The sequence below is a fragment of the Periophthalmus magnuspinnatus genome, chromosome 20 (genome assembly GCF_009829125.3).
Source record: "Periophthalmus magnuspinnatus isolate fPerMag1 chromosome 20, fPerMag1.2.pri, whole genome shotgun sequence".
Classification (NCBI taxonomy): Eukaryota; Metazoa; Chordata; class Actinopteri; order Gobiiformes; family Gobiidae; genus Periophthalmus; species Periophthalmus magnuspinnatus.
Window position 1 is genome coordinate 12,072,955 of NC_047145.1, and position 17,055 is coordinate 12,090,009.

Consider the following 17,055-nt stretch of genomic DNA (forward strand, 5'->3'; position numbering starts at 1 on the left):
CAAACTCAGGTTTATTATGGTGCCGACATCTCCAGTGTTACATCTATAGGAAGCAGCATGCTCTTTAGCTGACATGGGCCCAAGAAAAATCACTATTGCAATGAGGTCTCGGACTGTTGTGTTCATCACTCCCCTTCTTTTATCCACTTTCTTAGATTCTGACTACAAAAAGAAGAAGAAAAGAGGAGTGAGGACAGTTTATGGACTACTATGCGGAAAATGGTATTGGAATTTAGTCATGTAATGTGTCCCAGAAGATTATTTACTTCAGTTACTTTTTGGCAGAGCTGAAAACATACTGTTCCACTTTGTGATGTCATTGGTAATTCGGGAAGTGCTCCTCTGTGTTTTAAAGTCCACATTCAGCAGACTCATTCTGACCATTTTAGAGCATTGATTTAGTAATTGATTTAGTCTAAACTGTTTAACTGTGGCCTTTTCCATGCTCAGAAATGAGATAATAAGTACATACTTTTACTTGTACTTCATGCAAATACATCATTTGAATGGGACTTTTCAAATCCCGCATCTTTTTTTGTGCTTTAAATGCAAATAGAGAAATGGAGTGGTTCTCATCAGTCAACACCACAATGAAGTTAAGTCTTATATTTAACGTCTTCACATCTCCACATACTTACAATACTTTTTATTGTGTAACTTTGGGGTTTGCTACTTGATTTTCTCCATGGATATGTAATTGCTTTGCTGGGTTTGTTCAACAGTGTGGTATAAAATTCTATCTTGCATTTATTTCATTCTGGGCTCAATATATCATCTCTCCACAGATCCTACCAGCAACTTGGCTTGGTTTGTCTCTGTGGGGATTGATATTCACTCCATGGAGACAGTTACATGGTGTATTTGTATTTGTTTGCAATTTTAAGTGTCCAATTAATTAAGTAAAGAGTACTTCCTTCACCACTGCTCCTAGCCCATTAGTCCATGCCAAATATGCAAATAAGTAAAATACAACTTCCTGAGATCCCACCGCGAGCAACTGAATCCCAGTTTAATGGCTTTCACCTGCTCTGAACACGTCCCTCCTGAAAACAGCTGCTTCCCCGGCCAAACAAACCTCTCTGCCAAGACCCAGCAGCTGAACAGCTCCAGAGCCAACTTTGTGACACTCCGAACATTAACACGACATTGACACACAGCATTTCATAGTCCTATACGTTCCTCCAACAGTAAATATTTATCTTTTCTTTAGTACAATTAAATAATTAAAATAGATTACGTTTTTTTTAAGTATTAACATCTAAAATCTAAGTCCAGTTAGTAACTCAAAACATGCACGATAGGTAAAATCCTCCTTGGCTTCTGTGATTGACTAAAACTCCAGTGAGAGTTCCTCCTCTTCCTGAACAAAATTAACGGGAGCTATTCCAGACTGATAATGGATAGAACTCAGATTCCTACCTTTATCAGTCTGACATTAGCCGTCTGAGGTTTTGGTTGGTTACATTGAGTAGCTGAAACTCTGATGAAGACAACATAAATATGGCATGAATTGAAACTGACAATAAAAACTAGTCTGCTTTAAAATTCAACTTTCTTAAATTCCGTCTCTGTGTTCGCTTATATGAGTAAATCTGTGATGACACACTCTTCACTGTGGCTTCTTCTCATTTTGGAGCAGGGGATTCCACTGTGTAAGTCTAGGTGTCAGCTTGAATAAACACTACTGGATGGGTCAGATATGAAGTGGGGGATTGTGGTAGATTTGGCTGTACTTAGGACAGGAGCTGCTGGAGCGGAGATGTTTATACTCAGCGGACGACCTCTACAAAATGTCAGCGAAAATATCCGGAATAATTCCCTTTGCTGCACAGACAAACAGGTCAGACATGTCCAGGTACCTGTCAGAGTGGATTCCAGGGCTAAAGCTGACCCAGTAGAGGATGACCATGTACTTTTATCAGATACAGATGGGGAAGATAAACCAGAAGGTTGTCTTTTTAAGAGTCAAGGCTGCATGATATGGGGAATATTTAACAATATTGGAATTCAAAATTCTAGTAAAAAGTGCATTGTACACTTTGTACATTTTCATTAGGTTCCAGTCACACAGCCAATCACAGCGCTGCTTTTTTAGCTGCAGACTGCACACTACGGTCTCATTTTGTCAAAAAGTGCTGCATTTAAAATATACCCTTTATGAGAAAACACTAAATGCACTCATTTACAAAAAAAAACCCTTTAACTTTAGCTCTAGCTTTAAAGCAATCTACTCCTGATCATCAATATGTAGATTCAGAATACTCATTTTGAGTAACTGTATTTTATCACGCAATTTAGGATTTAAACAGCAGCATTAGTAACAAAAATGAAAACACCCCTTTAGCAGAGCATGCATGTGTTAGTGATTAAGAAAAGCAAAACACACATTGCAACAAACTGTTTTAATCCTATTTCACAATTCTGTCACTAATAAAATGCAAATTAACATGAAAGTATTTAGAACTCTCATTAGGCCATATGGAATACATTACAAAACACATTTAATGCAGGTTGTCATTCTGTAATTGATTACGTTTTAAAGAGGGGGTAGTGTGCAAAAGCAACTTTTTATTTTATTTCCTCATCAAAAACATGCCTGAAAACATGCATGCTTAAGTAATAGTGACCTCTCCCAGCCCCTATTCGAACCTTATGAACCTTAGCAGTGCGATCCTGTCCAAGGCTCAAAACCACGCAGTACAGCTTCACAAAATGCGACTGCAGTAGTTTCATTAGCTGGGTCAGGCTGATTGTGATGTGATAGTGCTCTGAAGGGGGAGTGATTTAGCAAGCATCAAAAACGAAACAGAAGCTAATTAAACATTTTCATAATTATTAGGTGAATATAGCATTTTCAAAAGGATACAAGTATAAACAATTGTTATGTGTTAGCAATTAATTAATACCCCACAGAAGTGTAATATCCACGCTTTAAAGGATTCTTCCACATCACTGTCAACAATATAGCCAAAGAAAGTAGTCAAGGCACTGAAATGCAAGAAAGGGCACTGGACCTATTCTTCAGTACAGGTAGTACTGCATGCCAAGGGACTTTTCTCTAGATCAGGGGTGTCCAAACTTTTCTCATTAAGGGCCACATATAAAAACGCAGACAAAGCTCTGGGCTGACTGAGGGCCATAGACTGGTCACGAATACAGTGAATACTTCAAATCTGTGTGTTTATTACATGTTAGACTGAACCACTAGACCTTTATTCATGCTTACATCCTCAATGGGACAATATTTGAGATGGGCAGTAAGTAGATTTTCAGAAATGTGCAGTAAAAAGTACTGTTTAAGCTAATATGGGCTAATTAAACTGGAAGCCTGAGGGCTAAGAAAAATTAGTCTGAGGGCCGCATTTGGCCCCCGGGCCACAGTTTGGGCATGCCTGCTCTAGATCATCTCAAAATTTGCTAGCAGCATATATATTTAGTTACCCTCCCTACTTCAAAGTACCACCATATAAGCTTGTAGACACTTAGAATAATATTTGAACTACACAGTAAGACCTGGTTCAAGATACTATTCAATTGGCTAACTGTTGCTATTCTTTGCTTTGTCAGTTCCTGGCGTTTGTTCAAACTGTGAGCTCTAGACTACTTTTTTCAGCTACTATCTTGTTTTAGCTTCAGCCCCCGTACAGTGAATTCTTTCTCCACAGTGTTTTGGAGTCAGCTTCCCTCTGGTTGTTATCGCTGTTGCTGGGGTCCTTTGGCAGACTTGGAGGGGGCTGGCCTTGTTCCCTCCGTGGCTAACCTTCCTGGTGCCATTATTCCCGGGTGAAGAGGCTGACCCAGAGGCTAGTGGACACAGTTTGGAGTCTGCCCTGCATCAGCCGTCTGGGTTTGGCTACAGGCTAAGTTGATAATGCTAGTAGAAGAGTTACAGTGGTTAGACTGAATGTGTAGCTTGCTTGTTTACACTGAAATGGAAATTAAATTAAATTAAATATATAATAACTTGATTACTTGTGTGAATATTTTAAAATAAGTTATTTGAACAGACAGAAGTGGTCAGCGAAGTGCACCAAAACTATAGTATGTCACTTTCTGGAGGTGGTATGCTACTTGCATGATTCCATGGAAATAGAAATTTAAACCATGATTCAAAACATTCTTCATGAAGAAGTTTAATGCCATACTGTGAAATATTATATTCAATGGAACATTTCCATGGAAACAGGCAGTAGGCCCTCCTTTAGGCCAAGAGTTAAGTTTGTGGAGCTCGTAATAAATACAACCACAATAACCCTCTATTTTTTAGCAAAAAAAGTTGTGGCAAAAAATGTATTGTGGCTTTAAATAAATAAATTCAAGAAGAAATATGCCACAGTTTTTTGCACCTCTTGAACTGACATTAAATTGTATTCAAAGTGATTTATTCAGCCTGGAAAAAACTTGTGGTATCTTACCCCAGCCTCTCAAGAGGATGGGTCTAGTAGTTTCCATGAATCATTGCTGGAGAACTGTGCTAGTCACTTGGCTCGTGGGGTCACAAAGTCTCCTTAACAACAACACAAGTTATCCTGTATCTGCACACACAAGCATTAACAACATAAGTTAAACTTCCAAATCATTACATCAAATGCATTAAATATAATTAGCATGCTTTGTATGGCAACTGGTATCACATCTGACCACATTTCTCACAGGTACCCCCTTGGTCTGCCTGTGCCCTGAGGCCCAAACAGGATCACCCCCACCGGGACGTCCCACAGGAAGGATTTACAGGGGAGGACTACAGCTCATAAGCAACTGGGTCAGACCAAGCCTGTTCAAATACATGAAAACATAACAAAATGACAAAAAACTGCTCCTCCATGTTTGTGTTCAAGCTAAAATGAATGTTTGATTTTGTAGGAACATATCGTGGTTAATATTAAGCCAGAAAGACCTGAAATTGTGTACTGGGCCAGTTGTGGTTTTGGAAGTACCCTAACACATGTCAAATTGTGATATTATACAATTCCTTATTTGGTATTTTTAATATTAATTTTTAACCACACACTATATCAGAGACAGACATCTCGATGTTATTTGAAAGTGTGGAAAGTTTGAACATAGCATTTTTTATTTATTTTTTTTTACCAAGAACAGTCATCAAGTTTGTTCACACTTTGACAACTTTACAGTGAATCAACAGCTATTCCTTACTTCATCATTTAGACTTTCAATAATCCTGTTTACAAGGTCGTCTTTCTCTGAGCCTCAGAAATCATAGTTTCAATTCTCCCCAGATTGTCACATCATAGTTAAATAACAAAAAAAAACAAAAAAAAACATGCAGAGTTTTTAAAGGTAGATTTTATAACTTTTCTGTAAGAACGTCCGCCACCTATTATTGCTTTGCTTGGAATTAAACGTATTCATCTCCATGGAGACAAGCAGTTGACCAAGCACCACCAGGCCAAGTTACAAGTCAGTTCTGTGTAAAGGCAACCCCACGCACAGTAAAAACTCATGTTATATTTCTAGATGGATCAGTTTAAAGCTATACGGTGAGAAATTACAGGCAAAACAATGACATCTCCATAAAAACAAGCAGGCGGCACATATTTAAACAGAGTATGATTTTCACTTATATAAAGTACTGAACATATCATGACATGTGAATGGTAGATGGTAGTTTTTGCCATAATCTGCTATTTTAACGGTTAACCTTACAAGCAGTTGAGAACAGCACTATAATTATTTTGTACTGCCATCTCTCTGTGGTTTGTGGCCCAGATAAGAAAGTGGTATTTTCATGGATCATTACATTAAAACTGACCACATGATTATATTAATAGCACAGGTCCATTGCAGCCTGTATAACCCTCTAATAGTTCAGTCTTCCTGATTAGTTTGATGGACCACAGGGCACGTAGTACGATCTAACCATGCGAATTCAAACGTGCATGTGTGTTTATGTAAGGAGAGGGGGATTTGAGTGTGGCTTAGACCATGTAATTACTCTCATTTAGCAGCACAGAGAAAAAAAAAACCCTAAACATTTGAGTCATAACAAGCAAAATTATGGTTGGCAATGCTTTATTCTGTGTTTTGCGTTGTCTAGACTCTAGTCTTATCGCCTGGGAAGATGTGAGTCTGGTCACTGGTGAATCTTCCCTGTTTTCAGATGGGCATGAGGGGAGAGAAAAGTGATTTTACTTGTAAATGATAAGTGACCAATGAACTGGGGACCAGACACATACAGATATCTCTCTGTATAAAAAATAAAGGGATGCCATTCTGGATTTGCCAGACAACTACTTCTATACTACAATATCCCCCTGTACTTTCCACAGCAATTATTGATTTCATTAATATGCTTTTTTATAATTTTTTTAAAAATAACAACAAATTTCTCTTTAATTAAAGGCACCGTAACCTACTTCTATAACTTTGCCTCAAATGGAGGAGTACAAGTATCTTGTAGGTCTTGTTCACGAGTGAGGGACGGATGGAACGTGAGACTGACAGTCGAAAGGCAAAGCTCTCGATTTACCGGTCAATATATGTTCCTACCCTCACCTATGGTCATGAGATCTGGGTAATGACCGAAAGGACAAGATCGCAGATACAAGCAGCCGAAGTGGGCTTCCTCCGCAGGGTGGCTGGGTGCTTCCTTAGGGATAGGGTGAGGAGCTCATTCACACGGGAGGAGCTCAGAGTAGAGCCGCTGCTCCTACATGTCGAGGGGAGCCAGCTGAGGTGGCTTGGGCATCTGTTTGGGATGCCTCCTGGACGCCTCCTGGGCAAGACCCAGGACACGCTGGAGGGACTATGTCTCTCGGTTCACCTTGGGGTCCCACCGGAGGACCTGGAGGACGTGTCTGGGGTGAGAGAAGTCTGGGAGTCCCTGCTTACACTGCTGCCCCGGCAAGCCGGCACCAGATAAGCAGAAGAAAATGAATGGATGTAACCTACTTTTACTGTCTTAAAAACATGAAAAAAAGAACTAGTTCAACCACTAAACCACTTGCAAGTTATTCCTCAGTTACGCATTCCAAGTATTGTAATTATTCACTGTGATTAAATTATAAGTGCTTTTCACTACTTTCAGACCAGAGCGGAGATTTGCCATCACAGAAAGTAACAACAACTAGCATGTTAATGCTGCATTTCCTGATTCTTGGACAAAAAACCCCCCAACAATAACACTTCATGATTATTAGCTGCAGACAGTACACCGCTGACTTATTTTGACCTCAAGAGCTGCTTATACAATATATCTATACTCAGGCAAGAAATTTTGCTCAAATTTATCGACCAGGCTCTTTAAGTGTTTCTCTTTATTAAAACAACTAATCACCTAATTTCATTCCCAAGTTTCCCAAAAGCAGCTTGAAAATCTTAATCTGATGGACAGCTCTAAACACAGGCTCTAAAAGTAATTTGTTTTTCTGTGGTGAGATGTTATCCACAAGAATACTACATAGACAATGCCAGAGCAAATTTCATATGGGTGATGACAATGCAGAGGAATGCAGCATGTGTACAGTAAGAGGAGCCCAAACATGTAACAGGTAGTTTTCAACAAAACAAAGAGACTGTTTATGGAGAGTGGAGCCACTGTTTTGCATCTATAAAATGTGAACTTTGTGCACTGCTATGCCATTTGACAAAAGTATGCTTTGACTAAGAAGAACCTGAACATTTTAATCTGCTAACAACTAGGGATGTACTGATGTGATACTGGTATTGAATATCGCCGGCGATATTCCAGGCAACTATTTCTCTATCATAGTGCAACACTGAAATTGCCCCATGATCCTCACACATAGTTTAAAATCAGTACAGGGCTTTCAAATTGTACTGGAGACTTACATTTTTTGGCAGTACTTAAAGATGCATTTTGGAAATTATATTACTTTGCCTAGAATGTTCCACTGTATAGCCATAAACTCTGTGTTTTTGTTTTTTTTTGTTTTTTTTTAAATCTCAAAATACCTTGAAAAGCATGTATTCTTATGAAACATCTTGAAAAAACTTACAATCTCTTTTTCAATTCAGCCTTCACACTCACTTGTTTTGTCATGAAGTTATATTATGCCCTCATAGTGAACTATAGGCTGTGTGGAGAGCATAGGCCCCAATGCCCTCTAATCAAATCAAACGCCCTATTTCACAAACTTAAGAAAAAACACCAGGATTCACCCCCTTGACCAAGCCCTCAGACTCCAACATACACTTTATGTTTGCTCACAATTTATAGAATAATCTGAATTTTAAAGGAACTGTTTGTAGCCTGTGCTATTATAGTTTTAGTAAAACGAACTACAACCACAGCTGAAGCTTGGTTGCCAGTGCCTTAACCTGCAGAGAACACATGCAAGTGTTTTCATCCTCAGTATATGGACAGGTCATGCCTCATGTGAAAGTTGAGAACCTCCAGAATTCACTCACTGAGCTGCAGAGGCTGCACTAGCACCAATTCATGATTGGCTGCAGGTCCTGGGGTTTAGATAATGATGATGCAAATCAGAAAGTGTCCTTTTACATTTAACCCAACTGGGTTTTAGCACTGAAACTGGCAACCAAATGAGAGACTCATGGGAGGCTCATTATGCTTTTTGATTGGAGAATCAAAACAACAGTATAATTTTGATTGAGAATAAATCAGCATTACAATCGCTATATTTGAACATGTTTACCTTGTATCTAGGGACATTTATCAAATTTAAATTGGGACGAAACAACTCCGCCCCAACCACATTTCAAATAGAGCAGCTAAACTGGGCAGTACCTGGAGAACTAAAGTAGAGAGTGAGGAACAGGAGGGGTGTGGTCTGGGAGTATAAAGAACACTGTGATTGGTCTAACAGGTATTCACACTTCAAATTCTGCGGCCAGGTGTTTGTAATCAGAAACACCTAGTTTTAATCAGGGAAGTCCTGCATGATGTCACCAACTACTGGAAATTGTAGATGCCACTGAAGGCACCAGAGACTTGAATTTGTGTGTTTTTGACCAGAAAGCTGCCAAAAATGACTAGCTAGCATCAATACAAATGAATATGATCTTTTCCAAAATCTAAAAGGCAGAAGTCGTCAATTCCACTCTCTACACACATCTCCATCTTCTGGCAATACTTCAGATTTGGTACTAGAGTAAGTTTTGATAAGCATTCCCCTAGCGTGAAGCAAGTCTTTTTCATGGAACAAGAGCCCAAGAAATGCTTTGGGTTTTTGGGCCCTCAGATGGGAGGCTGTTTGTTTTCAATTTAGGGTTATCCCGAGAACACGCACAATCCTGTCTCCAAAAATAGGCAGAGTAGAAAGCAGATGAGAGCAGCGAGGAGCTAGGAGGGAGGGCTGTGGCAGTAGTAGTGGATGAATAGGAGGGAAATAAGGAGAGTTTTGGTTAATGAACACCAGATGCCTTACCTTCGGTGCTAGCCACATTCTTGGGAGCTTTGGTCGGTGTGTGATCTGTGCTGGAACTTATGTCAGAAGATATGCTTGAACTGCATTTACCTGTAGAAACAAAGCAGGATTGGTGCGTTGAACTAGGGCTGAACTATTTGTGAAAAATAGCATTGCAATGAGACTTGGGTTCTGTTCAAGATTCTGTTCAAAGTTGACATTGTAAAAGACCAACTGACAGAAAGAATGATCAACTGACAAACTAATACAAGAATCACATTTCAGAACATATTTGTACAGATCTAAACTACAGGGTTAGCAGTTTTTATGCAGAATAAAACAGGATATTTGGCTGTTTGTGGGGAAATTGTGGTAAAAACTGTAGCCGCTTTCAAATTTTGTCCATTCAAATTCTGATTTCATTTTGATAATAGTTAATTGTTCTGTTTTAAACAACTATGTAAAGTCATTTTTCTGCTAGAGCATCAGCCAATTGCTTGTGTCCATGAATAAGCTAGAACATCCCACAGCATGGCATTAAACTGATCTCTCTTCATGCAGAGAAACACAAGTGACACAACCAGGCCAAGTTACAGGTTAGATCTGTGCAGTGGTGACCCTGTTTACAATGGGATTTAACGTTTTTCAAGGTGTTTTTGAGCAATAAAAACAGATGCAACTGAATAAATGCAAGACAGAGTTTCATTTCATTCAAGAAATTATAGGCAAATTAATAACATCTTCATGGAGAGAAGCAGACAGCAGACCTTCACCAGAAAAATTAAGTAGTGCGCCTTTAATGTAAAAATGCAGTTGCTTTCTTGTTGTCAGGGATCACCACAGCAAAAACTAGTTTAATTTTGATTTAGTAAAAGTCCAGATGTCCTGTCTCGCCCTGAGCCAGATCCTGTAATCTTCTAGTGAACTTAATCAAGAGGTTGTCTTAACCGGATGGAAAGTTGGCATTTCATTCCCAGTTCTGACCAGCACATTATGTGTCCTCAGGCAAGACACTTTATCCACCTTGCATGCCCGAATGTGATGCATGATCAAGTGAGTGATTGGAGACTCTTAAAGAGGGGGTATTACACTTCTACGGGGTATTCATTTCTATTACATAACATATTTAGATCACCATGTTTACACTGAAATGTGGCTGTTTAATAAAAGATTTTTAAAATGTTTTGAAAAGCTATATTTGCAATGAAAACAACATATTAAAATGTAATAAGTTTCAGTTTCATTTTGGCTTTGAGTCCCGGCTCCCTTTGCTCTCCCTGTGCACTCCCCCTTCAGAGCGCTATCACAACACAACTGGCACACAATTCATGTGACATCACATCAGGTTTGTGAAGTAGTGTGTTGTTTTGCATCATGCTTTTCTATATTTAAGAAAAAAGTGCTGTGCAGGAGCTTGGATGACATAGGCTTGTGGGCTGAGCTTTGGATAGGATAGTTCTGCTCACCATAAGGAGGGTTCGAATAGGGCCAGGGAGAGATCCTAAGATTACTCAAACATGCATGGATGACATAACCTCTTCAGGCATGTTTTTGATGAAAGAACTTTATTACATGGTAGAATGCTCCAAATAGTCGGTTTACCCATTTGACTGATCCACATGATGCTAATTATGCTATCATATCACTACTTTTTTCCACACAATGACTCTTTTCCCTTTTTCCCAAAGTAAAACACGCAAAGTCATATGGAAGCAGCTACTTTAATTTACAACAGTGACTATACGTTTCTTGCCAGCATTATTAGATTTAAACTTCAAAGAGCAGCACTATGGGAGCCTGTCACAGTGACATGATATGAATGTGTTGTTTACTGTCTTCATTCCACTGTAAGATCAAAAACCCAAGTATGCATCACTCTGCTGGCATGTCAAACTCGAGAGGTATTCCCATAGTGTCCCAAGTAGGGCTGGGCGATATAGGGACAGACGTCACCGCACACACAGAGGCAGGAGGGAAGGAGACACTGCACTTTCAGTCAAATTGTGCAAATTTAAACCAAAACTTGTGAAATGCGAGGACACGTGAGGAGACATACAGAGACAAACTGCAGCGCTGACTCAGAGCTTTCATCTAAACAAGAAAGCAATGACTCCTCTTCAGCACCACACGCTCTTACTGCCACACCATTGGCTCTAAAATGTGCTTACCTCATCATCGAGATCGACCAAAGTTTAGATTGCGATATATTGATCTTTCAATTTTTGGCACAGCCCTAGTCACAATCCATATTTATCAAGTGCAACTACAAAAGGGACTCAACACATCCCAATATATCTTCAAAATATCTCTGTGAAAGAATGCAGAACGATTTGAGACTCATGAAATCCATATTGTCTGCCTTACTTTTTTATTTTAAAGTGCATATGACAAGTTAGAATACTTTTTATTAAAACATAGTGAATATAATGACAAATTTTACAAAAAATAAAAATAAAAAAAAAATTTGTTATTATTTTACAGAAATTCCTAGCAAACACAACGTGAACAGGGGCAAAAACATGTAGTTATGATTTTTTTTCTCTGATCATAGCTACACAAGTTATGATTATACAAAAAAAAAAAAAAAAAAAAAAAAAAAAAATGACACCACCATTATTTTGTTAAATCAATGTTGAATCTCTAAAATCACAGTAATGCTAACATATAAGCATGCTAAGTGCCCACTTCCTGATCCTCAGACTATAAAACCCTTTATAATAGGGTGCAGACAGTATACAGCCAACTTGTATTTTGACCTCAAGAGCTGCTTATATAATATATCTGTACTGGTGCAAAACAAATTTAGCTCAAATGCAAAAATGGGTGCAGGATTCTGGTTTCAATAGTTTATAAAGTAAGTCAAATTCTACCTTGGTTGAGCAATTTAGCGTGTCCCCTACATTGTGAATTATTGAAATCCATGGGGCTCATTATTAAGGGTCCAAATGACATTTTGTGGTGACATCACTGGAACAGCACATCTGCTATTGCTTCCACTAAAGTCCTCAGAAGGATTCAAGGCACACAGATGTTGGAGCACGAGTTGAGGTCAGGAGGCTTTGTGGTCGATGTGTGGCTGCATGAGACAAATATTGTTTCATGTTCTTCATTAAAAAATGCTTTGTAATTAAAACCACGACAAAAGTTTGTTACAACAGTTTTTAGACGCAGAGAATTGCACTCCTAAATCACACGATATTCATATTACATTTAGAGTTGTCAAAAATCGAAAATCAGATACTTATCGACATAAAAACTAGTATCGAAACTAGATACTTATTTGTGGAACCTACTTGTATGACTGAGGGATTACACAGATATAAGGCCACATGGTAATATAAAAAAAGTACTATGATTTAATGTCAATCAAAATCAGTATTAGTATTGAGTATTGAGTCTATTCCTTTACTATCGAAATTGAATTTGAAATTTTAGTATCATGATAACACCAGTATAAACATCAGTCTTCAGGTTGGTGGATGCTGCGTCAACCAACTAAGCCACGGGTTCGGACCTGGGGAGCAGGAACTGCACCAGAACTTTGTCTAATCCAAGGGTCAGATCATTTAGTGGAAATTAAATAGTAAACAATCTGAATAAATGATTGGAAAATAGCAGTAAAGCATTAGTTTTAAATAGCACTTTTCATTTGTTCCATACTCATTGGTGGTAATCTACTATTGTAGCCACAGCTGCCCTGGGGTAGTCTCAAGGAAGGGAGGCTGCTAATCTGCTCCATCAGCCCCTCTGACAACCACCAATACCAACATACCACATTCATACTTGGCAAGGTGGGTGAAGTGTCTTGCCTAAGAAAACAATGGCACTTTGCATTAGAGCATGTACCTACTAGATAGATTAGAGTAGCCTATGTTTAGAGAGAGACATTTATTCATAGATTTATTACACCATTGATCCCATTGGTCTGGCCCTCGACCACATACCTGGATTCTACTGTGGCTCTTGGGAAAAAATATGGCTCACCCTGCACTAAAGGCACTGCTGTCCCACTGTGAACTCCCATCCAAATACTAACCAGGCCCAGCTCCGCTTAGCTTAAGGAGATCTGACAAGATCTGGCATGAACAAGGATGTTTGGTACAGAAACATAAACACCGTAACTGCTGTTTATTTGTCTGAAATAAATCATTGTGAGTAATCATGCATTTGTTGGGTTTTAGGCTGCTGTTTTAGACTTGCCGTTTTATAGTACTAGCAGTGCTGATTTTCTTCCCAAACCCCATGAATGTTGATAATACTGTCAACTGTCAACACATTTACTTCATTACCTTTACCACTTCATCACACCTGTAGTAAGTTTGATGTGATCATCCATTGACTGATTCTTCTTCCTCCTATTCCCAATGTGAAGATAAATTCAGTAGGCGACAGTGCTTTAGAGGTTGGAGCACATCCACCAAGGTCAGAAAGCAGCAGCTCGGACCAAGTACTGTTGTTGTGTCCTTAGGCAAGACACACTGACCTTGCCTAGTATGAAAGTGCTGTTTGTTGGACATGGTGGGAGGGGCCGATGGCACAGACTGGCAGCCACACTTCAGTCTAACCTGACAATAGTATCTTACCACTACTGAGTGTGGAGTGAATGAATCATGTACTGTACAGAGCTTTGAGTGGTATGAAAGAATCTAATGCATTGCTATTATTTATTGTCTTACACATGTATTTCCAATAATAACACGGACAACCATTCACATTCATTCAGGCTGCATTCTAGGCCTGTAGTTGAGAAATTCTTAGAGGTGGGTAGAGAAGCCAAGAATTATACTCAAGTAAGAATAATGTTACTTCCAAATAATATTACTCAAGTAGATGTACAAAGTGAAAGACAAAACATTAATTAATGCACAAAATTTGGTATTTTCAAAGGATAGACACAAAAATTAGACAAACTAAATCATATCTGAAGGGGCGGAGTAAGAAATGCAAATGTTCAAATTATTTCATATTGTCAGCATAAATCGTTTTTTTAACTTGTAGACTTACTCACAGTGGGAGCAGTAGCCACAACTTCCTTCAGTACGCTTATTACTCAAGTAGGAGTAAAAGTCTGCTGCTAGATAAGTACTCTGAAAAGTACAATTTCTTTAAAAAGTTACCCAAGTAAATGTAACTGAGTATTACCCACCTCTGACCGATACAAAGTTTGGTCGACTAAAACCCTAGTGCATTCCACAGGCACCAATTCACTAAAGGTATTATTTTTCACAAACTCCAAGATATCCACAAAAATCCATCCTTTCTAACCATATCTAGTGTCGGTAGTGTCTGCAGTCTGTTCCGTCCTGGCTGACCCTAGATCCAGTCGGGCGGAGCGTGTCCACATGTTATTCCGACTATGGAGAGATCCAGTCTTTTTCTCTGCAGTTATTGACTTTGAAAGAGAGCACACTGGAATGTTATTTATCCAAACATTTCTGGCCTGTTTTCTGGACTTCTTTGAATCAGTAATGCTGCAGATTAGATGTGGAGGAGAGTGATACATTCCACCAGCTTTAATGCTACTCAGAGAGATTTTATCAACATTTGGGTATGAGACCAGACAGACTTTACTATGTGTTTACAAAGGTAGCAGTCAAATCTTGTGATACTTATATTTTGAGATTACTTCCAGATGAAATTTAGTCTGTTATGATCATGTACAGACAATTTATTTATTATTAAAGGAAATGTATGTAACCTGTGCTCTTACCATTTAAAAAAACCTGCTACGATCACAATTGGACCTGAGTTGCCAATGTCTTAACCTGCAGGTAAACAACATATACAATTTTTTCTCAGCACATAGACAGGCCATGCCTCATGTGAAAGCTCAGAACCTCCAGAATGTCACTCACTGAGCTGAATTGGCTGCACTAGCACTCATTAATGATTGGCTGCAGGTGCTGGGGTTTAGGTCGTGACAATTTAGATTAGAGACTCAATTTAGGTTTAAACCAATTGTATTTTGTTTTTGAAACTGGCAACCCAAATGAGAGACTCATGTGAGGCTCAAGCCGCTTTCTGATTGGATAATTGTCTCGTTAACCAAACCACCTCATTTTAATAGAGATAAAAGGTACATCAATTGATTTTGTAATGACAGTAAAAGTGATATTTGATTTAAACATGTTCACGTTGTGCCTGGGGAGACAGAAGGTCAAGTTTATGAAATTTAAAAGCAAAATTGTACATGCAGTTCTTTTAATATAAAAATAGCAGAATTTCAATATTTTATGCAATTTCTGTTATGAGCTGTGCTACAAGCTGTGGAACTCCAGATAAAGTTGTTATTATATCTAGAGACTGAATGATAAGAACCTATTGGTAGAAATGACTAGGGGATGAAGAGATTCATAGCTGATAAGGTATTTTATTACAGAATCATAATTCTTAAAAGCCCTCAGAGAAACAAATGTACTTGGTAGGTCTACTTAAGATTCTCACTTTTTCCAACTTGGACATACACCACATTCCATCTGGGACTAAACCCAGACCTTAACCAGAACTAGAACTGGACCAAACCAAGTCTACATCAGGACTAAACTAGGTCAAGTGTAAACCTGCTTTTGGTTAATAATGTGGCTGTTGCCATTTTTGAGGTTTGGACTTGCACTATGGAACTTTTTTTTTGAGTCCAATCTGCCATCTGCTTGTCTCAACTGAGATGTTATTGCTTTGCCTGGAATGTTCCGCAGTATGGCATTAAACGGATCTAACTTCAAGGAGACGAGACCAGGCCGAGTTACAGGTCAGATCTGTGGATAGGTGAGCCCATATTGAGCAAAAAAAAACTCCCAAAAAATAACCAAAACATCTGTATAAATAAATTGGTTGATAGAAAGAAGTTAAGTTAATGCCTTAGTGTGGAACATTCAAGGCAAAGCAAGAACGCCTCTTTAGAAACAAGCCAAGCAGAAAACCCTTCACCAGAAAAGTCGCATACTGCAGCTTTAAAATCACGAGAATAAAATTAAAGTGCAAAGACTCTTATCTGCCATTGTTAAAAATAACTTCATGTTAACTTTACCCAGATATGATGCTCACTACCTCAGGGTATCCTAATCTACTACTACATCAAAAGAGATACCATTCATTTTTCCTACGGGCTACATCCCTATATTTAGAACATCACATTTTACAGTTAATTGCAACAACTCACTGACAGACAAGCATGACCATTCATTCGACATGGTCAGTTTAGTCTCGTGACCTGCTGATGCATCTTTGAACCTACAACCTTACTACTCTGTTGCCAATTAGCCGACATGAAGAATACAACATTGCCAAGTAGCCTATATCAAAGTATCTTATCGTGAGAGTACATCTGGATTTAACTTTTGCTTCCCATTGTTGGATTACAGTGTTAATATGTGGTGAGCAGAGGTGGATAGTACTCAGTTGCAACTTTTTGAAGAAATTAGCCGCACGCGTTTACTCCTACTTGAATAGTCTAATATTTCTATTGAAGTAACAGTACTCTTACTTGAATAAAAGTTTTGGTTACTCTTCCCACTGTGAGTAAGTCTACAAGTGTGTGTCGACAATATATAATGATTAGAACATTTGTGCTTCTTGCAGATATGATAGTTTTTCTCAATTTTCTTTTAAATATACCAGATTTTGTGCATCATTTAATGTTTTGTCCTTCCAGTTGCATTAACTTTAAATCATAAATCAGATGTTTTGTCCAGGCATTTGCAGTTAC

General features: G+C 38.6%; 2 protein-coding genes across 2 annotated transcripts in view; one reads left to right on the plus strand and one right to left on the minus strand.

Moving 5' to 3' along the window:
* Positions 1–17,055, plus strand: part of LOC117388400 (TNFAIP3-interacting protein 3-like) — a 144,578-nt gene that overhangs the window by 25,743 nt on the left and 101,780 nt on the right. The gene's annotated exons all lie outside the window — the stretch shown is intronic.
* Positions 1–17,055, minus strand: part of LOC117388742 (F-box/LRR-repeat protein 7-like) — a 34,154-nt gene that overhangs the window by 16,139 nt on the left and 960 nt on the right. The window contains exon 2 of the mRNA XM_033986324.2: positions 9,372–9,461. Within this exon, the coding sequence (XP_033842215.1) occupies positions 9,372–9,461 (90 nt within the window). The remainder of the gene's footprint in view (positions 1–9,371; positions 9,462–17,055) is intronic.